The sequence below is a fragment of the Pempheris klunzingeri genome, chromosome 16 (genome assembly GCF_042242105.1).
Source record: "Pempheris klunzingeri isolate RE-2024b chromosome 16, fPemKlu1.hap1, whole genome shotgun sequence".
Classification (NCBI taxonomy): Eukaryota; Metazoa; Chordata; class Actinopteri; order Acropomatiformes; family Pempheridae; genus Pempheris; species Pempheris klunzingeri.
In genome coordinates this window covers 535,272-544,171 of record NC_092027.1, presented here as the reverse complement: position 1 = coordinate 544,171, position 8,900 = coordinate 535,272, and the positions used below count along the sequence as shown (strand labels likewise).

The 8,900-nt window shown below is 49.6% G+C and overlaps 1 protein-coding gene across 2 annotated transcripts in view; it reads left to right on the top strand.

Moving 5' to 3' along the window:
* Positions 1-451: 451 nt before the first annotated feature.
* Positions 452-8,900, top strand: part of LOC139215206 (phosphatidylinositol 4-kinase beta-like) — a 17,595-nt gene continuing 9,146 nt past the window's right edge. The window contains exons 1-4 of one of the 2 annotated variants that reach the window (XM_070846091.1): positions 452-710; positions 4,354-4,849; positions 5,392-5,936; positions 6,597-7,028. In XM_070846091.1, the coding sequence (XP_070702192.1) occupies positions 4,369-4,849; positions 5,392-5,936; positions 6,597-7,028 (1,458 nt within the window). In that variant the 5' untranslated portion in view covers positions 452-710; positions 4,354-4,368. Of the gene's footprint in view, positions 711-3,078; positions 3,136-4,353; positions 4,850-5,391; positions 5,937-6,596; positions 7,029-8,900 lie in introns of those variants that run through there. The other variant, XM_070846092.1, reaches the window with a different exon arrangement.

Below are 8,900 nucleotides of genomic sequence, written 5' to 3'. Positions count from 1 at the left end.
GGATATAATCAATCAATATGCTGATTGGATTCAGTGTTTGTCCTCATTGGTAACAATGGGTCGTCTTCACTGTTTGTGTTTTCTGATCAATACAAAGTCTTTACAGGTGAAACTGCAGACGGTCCCTGTCATCACAGTCAGTAACCAATCAATCTACCAATCAATCTTATAAAATATTAGAAAACAGTTTTAACAGATGGTGATATTTAACTGATCAACTGACGAATCGTTTCTAGTAGAAACATTTAAAACAACCGAATCTAAAAATAATAGTCGTATGTTTCTGATCATGTTTCCAAATTTAAAGTTCAGATTTAATCACAGATTTTGAAACATCGCTGATTTTCTTCATATAAAACAAATGAAAAAAAATCCACAACTGTTAGTTTACATTTTCAGTCGTAATTGTGCCTTTATTTTGTAAACACCTACCGGAAGTTCCCGTCGTCTCAGACTGCCGCTGCCTTGACGGAAGTTGCGTCACTGTTGCTTTAAAGCGGAGTCGAGCCGAGCCGAGCGGAGCCAGGCCAGAAAGCCCGGACCAGATGGACCGCATCAGGGCCTGAAGACCCGGACTAAACCCGGATTAAAACCCGGACTAAACCCTGGATTAAAGACCTCCACTCAGGCCGGAAGATCTCGGGGAGAAAGCCGGATTAAAGCCGGAGTGTCGGGACGTTTCCAGCGGACTGAAGCCGCCTCAGTACCGGGTAGGTCCGCTCCTTCCTCTCCGCGCTCCGGGTCTTTTCCTCGGTGTTTCTGTTGGGTTTTTCCCGCTAAAGGTCACCGGTAGCCGGCCTGTTGGTCCAGGGTGTTCCGGTGTTGAAGCCCCGGGCTGCGGGCCTGCTGCTGCCCGGCTGTCCTGCTCCTTCCTCCGGTTTGTTTTCATCAGGAGGGAGCGGCTCTGCTCCTCCTCCTCCTGCTGCTGCTCCTCTTCCTCCTCCTGCTGCTCCTCAGTACTCAGTGGTGTACTCAGTGTTATCCCTGTGGAGCTCTCTGGTCTCTCTGGTCTCTCTGTGCTGATGGTGATGGTGATGGTGATGATGATGATGATGATGATGATGAAGATCCTCTGCAGTGTCCCTCTATAATAAACCATCAGAACCAGTTCAACTTTGGTTTGTAGCCTCTCAGCTGCTGCACTTTTCCTCCAGTTCAGTGAAGTTTGTCTTGTTTCATGTTTCCAAACTGATAAATAACATCAGTACTAGTACTAGTAGTAGTACTAGTACTAGTACTAGTACTACTAGTACTACTAGTACTAGTAGTACTAGTAGTAGTTTAATATTCTCATAAAATACTCCTGTAGCACCTGTTTACTAGTTCTGTCAGATATTCTACTAACTCTGATAAAACTCTGCTGCAGTCCTTCAGTATATTTAGAATATTTTCAGTTCTATTTGTAATTGTTGGATTTTAGAAAAGTGTGTGTGTGTGTGTGTGAGCAGACTGTGTGTGAGTGTGTGTGTGTGTGTGTGTGTGTGTGTGTGTGTGTGTGTGTGTGTGTGAGCAGACTGTGTGTGAGTGTGTGTGTGTGTGTGTGTGTGTGAGCAGACTGTGTGTGTGTGTGTGTGTGTGTGTGTGTGTATGTGAGCAGACTGTGTGTGTGTGTGTGTGTGTGTGAGCAGACTGTGTGTGTGTGTGTGTGTGTGTGTGTGTGTGTGTGTGTGAGAGCAGACTGTGTGTGTGTGTGTGTGTGTGTGACTGTGTGTGTGTGTGAGCAGAATGTGTGTGTGTGTGTGTGTGTGTGTGTGAGAGCAGACTGTGTGTGTGTGTGTGTGTGTGTGTGTGTGTGTGTGTGTGTGTGTGTGTGTGTGTGTGAGAGCAGACTGTGTGTGTGTGTGTGTGTGTGTGTGTGTGTGTGTGTGTGTGTGAGAGCAGACTGTGGTGTTGTGAGGATAAAGTTCACACTTTGCCCTGAAGTGCACACGTCACACTCCCCCATCAGTCAGTGCTGACGCTGCGTTCACTGACACCCAGAATCAGACCTGATAACGTGTTTGTGTTTTCTTCCTTCAGTCTGAATCTTTCTCAGGTTTTAGTGATTTATTGAATCTCTAGTTGGAAACACGTGTTCAGCAGGTCGCCACCAGACTCCATTGACAAAAACATAGTCATTTCACCTCAAACGCAGGAGAACGCAGGATGCTGCTGCCGCCTCCATCAGTCAGTGTGTCTGTGTTATTGTGTGACTTTGGTGTTTAAAGGCTCCAACACAACATTAATGAAACGCGCGGTAACACACACACACTGGCTGATGGAGGCAGCAGCAGAGCAGCGGCTCCTGTGTGCTGTCAGCTAAAATCACTGTTTTCGTGAATGTAGTCTGGTTCATCTGCTTCTGAATCACACAAAACTCTTACAGTTACATCTGAGGAACATGCTGAGGCCATTTAGTTGAGTTAACTGTCTGCGGGTCAAAGGTCACAGTGATCAGAGGCAGATGGAGTACTCTCATCTTATACTCTAGTACAAGTACTAATACCACGATGGAGAAGTACTCTGCTGCAGGAATACTACAGTACGGCCATCAGATTATACCTCAAGCTCCCAAAGTAAACACTGTGTGTGTGTGTCTGTCTGTGTGTGTGTGTGTGTGTGTGGACAGTGAACAGCCGGCCTCCACCCACGCCTCACATCTGGAAACCATCACACACACACACACACACACACACACACACGCGATGACATCATCCTCTCTTGTCTCTTCACGTGTCCGTCGGTGCTGGTGATGACATCAGCACAGACGCTCAGAGTCCTGGAGAGTGTTTGAATTTCAAAGTGTGTGAAGTGCTTGGATTGTGAACGAGGTCCTTGAAGCTGTTTGAAGTTGTTAGCCGGTGCTGGAAAACCTTGAAAAGTGCTTGAATTTGACTTTGGAAGAGGTGGAGGAGCCTGGAACATTAATCCAGGAACATCAGATATAAAAAAAGGATGAAACTTGACAGGAAGTACGTTAAAGCACCCTGAAGTCCGTCCAGCTGATTATACGGCTGTATAGTATTTTCACCTCGTGGCATTTAGTACGGCGAGCGCCACTTTGCTCTGGACTTTAAACGGCAGACGAGGGAGGTGGTGTCGTCACGGCAACGCAGAATCCTTTCCAGGCTATCGTCATGGAAACGGAGTTCAGAGGTGAGGATGTGACACAGAAACCAGACTGCATTGATAAAAACAGTAATTCTACCTTGCTGGTCTGGAGCATCGTCACGGAAACGGAGTTAAACGGTCAGGAGGTCAGACAGAAACCGGATCAGCTGCTGCGAGGAGGTACTTGTGTCTCAGAGTACATCGTGTACTTTTACTGCAGTACATTTATCTGACAGCTGCAGTCACTTTTATCACAGATTTTAGCCTCCTAACAAAAAGAGGAGCAACTGAAGCTGTTGTATTGTGCCAAACACACCAGACTCCATTGACAGAAACAGTAATTTTAGCTCACAGAACACAGGAGCTGCAGGTCTGCTGTTAGTGTGTTTGTGTTATTGTGTCACTTTGGTGTTTTAGGGGGTCACTGTGGATCCAGACTAACATGTTAGTTTGTTTATGGAGGCGGCAGCAGACCAGCGTCCTGTGAGGTAAAACTACTGCTTTTGTCAACGGCATCTGGTGGCTGTGAAGAGAAGGAGAACAGCTGCAGTGTCCTGTGTGACGGCCTACCGTGAAGTCACGCCGGTTTGTCGACCACCATTTTGAGGCCTCGAGTTAATTAATAATAGTCTAATGATACGGAACAGTCCGACACTTTTCTGCTTTAATACTTTAAACACAGTTTTCCTCCTTACAGGAAACTGAGTTTTGTTCCAGGGTTCAAAAATGGCTTGTTTTTTGAATAGAGTTTGGTGAACGTGTCAAACTAGAAAATCCTGGAATTGGAGCTGGAAAATCCTCTTGAAAATGGTCAAAGTAACGAGGAAAAGAGATAAAAATAGAGACTGAACCAGACACCCCCCCCCCTCCTCTTCCTCACACACAGATGAAGATCAGCTGCGTCACTCACACTGACAGATGGACGCTGTGTTCCCTGCGTGTCGAGTCTCATTCAGATTATTTGTGTTATGACCCCCCCCCCCCCCCCCTCATCACAGCGTGTCATCAGCAGGATGCGTCTGATTGGACACTTCATGTATAATCCACTTCCTGCTTAGCTGTGATGATGATGATGATGATGATGGTGCTGATGATGATGATGACAGGCTGGTGTGGAGGCAGGAGGGCGTTACATAACACACACACACACACACACACACACACATACACACACACACACACTCTCCACAGGCCGTCTTCACGTGTTGTTTGTATGTTTAAAGGAACAGTTCAATATTTTTCTCCCTCTGTCTCTTCCTGCAGGCCTTCTCAGCCAAGATGGCCGACGCCGAGGTCTCCCTGTCCCCAGCTCTGCGGCCGCTCCACCTTAGCCCCTCCCACTCTGCCGCGCCCCCTCCGCCAACCTCCTCCTCCTCCCCCACCACCTTCTCCTGCCCCTCCTCCCCCTCCAGCGCCTCCTCCACCTCCTCCTCTTCCTCCTCTTCCTCTTGTTCTGAGAGTTCCTCTGACTGCCCCGCCCACCACCACCACCACCATCATCATCACCACCATCACCCCCGCCCCCAGCTGCAGCTGCCACCGCCCCCCCACGGCGAGCAGCCGTCCTCGCCCAGCGCCAGCCCCCGCAGCTCCAGCCCCAGCGGCAGCATCGGCAGCACCGGCAGCATCGGCAGCAGCAGCGCCAGCGAAGGCATCGGCAGCAGCGGCACGTCGAGCGGCGGCGAACCACGAGGCCCCAGCCCCCCCCTGGACGTCATCTCAGAGGATGCCATGGAGATGGACCTGGGCGTCGACCAAGGTGAGCGGACAAAGGTGTCCTGGATTCAGGAAGGATCCCTACAGAGAGAGATCTGGAAGATCCTTCTGGTTTAACCACAAACAGCACACACACCAGACTACATTCACTAAAACAGGGATTTTAGAGAACAGGACACAGGAGCTGCTGGTCCTCCGCTGCCTCGATTGATTAGTGTGTTTGTGTTTTTGTGTGACTTCATTGTTTTAAAAGCTTCATTCAGATCCAACACAACATTTATGTAACACACAATAACACACACACACTGACTGATGGAGGCAGCAGCTCCTGTGTCCTGTTCTCTAAAATCCCTGTTTTAGTGAATGTAGTCTGGTGTGTGTGCTGTTTGTGGTTAAACCAAAAGGATCTTCCAGGTCTCTCTCTGTAGGGATCCTTTCCATGATGCTGTCACACACTTAGAATAACACTCTGAGCCTGTCAGTGGCCTGGACCCATTCCAACACTTTCTGTACCAGCTAGGACATGAACAGATAAGACCCTGGTGTACAGATACTGTGTGACGTCTTGTTGTTTTGTGCTTCCAGTGATCGACCCTGAAGTGGCTCTGAAAGCGTGTCAGGAAGTTCTTCTCAAGGTCAAACTGCAGAACAGAGAAGCGCCTGAACAGCAACAAGACTGCGAGAAACAGCAGCAGCAGGCCGACGTCACAGAGAGCTCCGGTCCTCAGTGGCACATCAGCCCAGACACCAGCTCCATCAAAGAGGAAGACGAGGAGGAAGAGGAGGAGGAGGAGGAGGAGGGGGCTTCTGGGAAGGATGGAGAAAAGCGAGGCAGGACTTCCCGTCAGAGCTCGCCTCCGTCAGCCCAGCAGGAGGCCTCCTTACTGCCGGCGGCGTCTTCGTCATCATCGAAGCAGTCGTGGCTGCTGCGCCTGTTCGAGTCCAAGCTGTTCGACGTTTCCATGGCGATCTCCTACCTGTACAAGTCGAAGGAGCCCGGGGTGCAGGCGTACATCGGGAACCGCCTCTTCAGCTTCCCCGACAGCGAGGTGGACTTTTACCTGCCGCAGCTGCTCAACATGTATGTGCACATGGACACGGAGGTGGGAGACGCCATCAGACCGTACCTGGTGAGTCCTCACACACCTGGTGAGTCCTCACACACCTGGTGAGTCCTCACACACCTGGTCAGGTTGATGCTGAGTGTGTTTGAGTCTGAGCAGGATTCATCGTTTCACTGAATCATGACTCTATCAGGACGATGTGAAGCCTGTTAGCTCGCTAAGCTAACGGATGGATCTGCTCAGGATCTCACAGCCAGTTAGTTTGGTAGTTCACAGATAAAAAGAAGCCAGTGATACTAAATTAAAGGATTAAAGAGAGACCTGGAAGATCCTCTTGGTTTAACCACAAACAGCCGTTCTATCGCTCTCTGCACACACACCAGACTACATTCACTAAAACAGGGATTTTAGCTCACAGGACACAGGAGCTGCTGCCTCCATCAGTTAGTGTGTCTGTGTTATTGTGTGTTACACAAATATTATGTTGGATCTGAATTAACTCTTTAAAATGCTGAAGTCACACAATCACACAAACAAACTAGTGGATGGAAGCAGCAGCAGACCAGCAGCTCCTGTGTAAAATCACTGTTTCTGTGAATGGAGTCTGGTGTGTTTGAGAGAGCGATATAACAGCCGTTTGTGGTTCAGAGTTACTCTTTAAGCTGCTTTGTGACCCTGTGGACAAACTGTATCTGACTAATCTAATCTAACATCTGTGTGTCTCAGATCCACCGCTGCAGAGGTGGGATCACCTTCTCGCTGCTGACCGCCTGGCTGCTGGGCGCTTACTCCTCCGACATGCACATTTCCACCCAGCGTCACTCCAGAGGCGCCAAACTCCGCAAACTCATCCTGTCCGACGAGCTCAAGCCTTCAGCTCGGCCGTCCGAGGCTCCCAGAGCGGCTTCAGCTTCTGTCACCGACAGCCCGGCGTCCTCGCCGTCCCACCGCCGCTGCCACCGGAGGCACAACAGCAGCAACGTGGAGTCCGGCCCGGCCCCGGACAGCCCCGTCCTGGGGGAGGTGGAGGCGTTCGTGTCCCCTTCCAGGAGAACTCACCAGAGATCCAAGTCGGACGCCACCACGGCGAGCAGCGGGCCCGGGGCCGGCCTCCGGCGGACGGGCAGTAACCCAAAAGTGGAGGCTGTCCACGAGGAGGTGAGGTTTTATCAGACAGCTGCTGGAGATCCTCGATGCTTCCATCTTAACGTGGTGTTTGTTTGGTGGGTTTGAATGTAATTACTTTAGTCCTTGAAACGCCTCCTTTGGCGAAGGTGTCGCCGCCCTGTGTGGAGGGTTTTAGCTCATTCTGTTTGGAAAAGTCTGGAAAGCTGATGTTCTCTGCAGTTGACAACTTGAGTGTCGTTAAATTAGCTGTTTTCTGGCTGGAGTCTGGTTGGTCCGACTGTCAGTGTTTTGGTGTTGGAGGATCTCTCCTTGAAAAGCCTTGAAAGGTGCTTGAACTTGACTTTGGAAAAGGCGTCGGCACGCTGTGTTTGTCTCTGTTGTCACATTCTTGGCCGACCGTTCAGTCACATGCAGACAGAGACTCTCCACTGGCCGCGAGCCAGAGGCAGAGAGCGATGTGATTGGCTGAGAGAGAAAACGGAATATTTTTCTTCTTTTCATCGTCCAAAAGAAGAAAAACAGACCATTAAAAAGACGAGCGGGAGATGGAGGGATGTTTTTCTTCTGTTTATCTGCCGATGATGTTTCCAAAGTTCAGGATGGAGCCGAGGAACGACCACAGACTTTGAGACCCTGAAAACCTTGAAAAGGTGCCGGGACTCTGAAACTCCCAAACATCAGTCACATGACCCTAAAACGGCTCATTTTTTAAATGGAGTTTGGTCTGTGTGTCAGGAGAGTAACACACAGGAGGAGGGGCGTAAACCTCCGACTGAACTTCTGACCTGACGGAGAAGAAAAGCTGAAGTATTTACTGATTCCACAGAGAAAGAAATGACTGATAGGAGAGAACGTTCAGATAGTCTGACACGACAACAGCAGGTCTCACGTCTGTGTGAAGAAAACAAAGATGAACGGAGTTAAAACCTGCTGATAAAAACTAAACAGTGAATTAACTCTGCGAGGTCACATGATGGATTCAACCTGCACCTGTCTCTACAGGAGCTACACGTTAGCATGAAGCTAACAGCTGATAAACTGTTGAAAGGAGCTGAAGCCCTCCGGCCGTCTGACTCGTCAGATCAGGTCAGACGGGTTTAACCAGCAGGCTAACTAGCAGCAGGCTAACTAGCTGTAGGCTAAGAGCAGCACATGCCAGCAGCAGGCTAACTAGCAGCAGGCTAGCAGCAGGCTAACTAGCTGCAGGCTAACTAGCTGTAGGCTAAGAGCGGCACATGCCAGCAGCAGGCTAACTAGCAGCAGGCTAGCAGCAGGCTAACTAGCTGCAGGCTAACAGCGACTGCAGGATAATGACTGGCCAACAAGGGCAGCAGATTAGCTGCAGGCTAATGGCATGCTAACAGACAGGTAGCCTAACTGGCAGGCTAACATCACGCTGAGGGAAGCTAGCGACAGGCTAACAGCAGGCTGCTGTCACACCTCCTTCAGGTGTTTGAACTGATTTCCATCAGCTGATCGAAACGACTCTGATCAGTGGGTTTCAGAGAAATGATCAAATACTCCATGTAAAACCTTCAGGATTCCATTTCTGTGATTAAAAGGATAAAAAGTGGGACAGAGACTCTTCAGGTCTGTCGTTTGTTTATCACAACAAAAGAGAAGAGAAACCAGATATCTGACTCCTGTGTCCTGGTGGGGGGGGCAGGAAGTGAGGAGGAGGAGGAGGAGGAGGAGGAGGAGGAGGAGGAGGAGTGTTGGTTTTACTGCCAGCCTGCACACGCTGACAACAGCACAGAGTTTATATAACAGAGGAGGACTCACCTCAGCTGCTTTCAGTGTCGCCCACCAAACCCCAGCTAAATTTTAGGAGTTTTTAGGAACAGCTTCTTGCCTTTGTTTGAGGAGGAGTTCAGTAGTTAGTGGCCTTCTTCAGTTTTACCT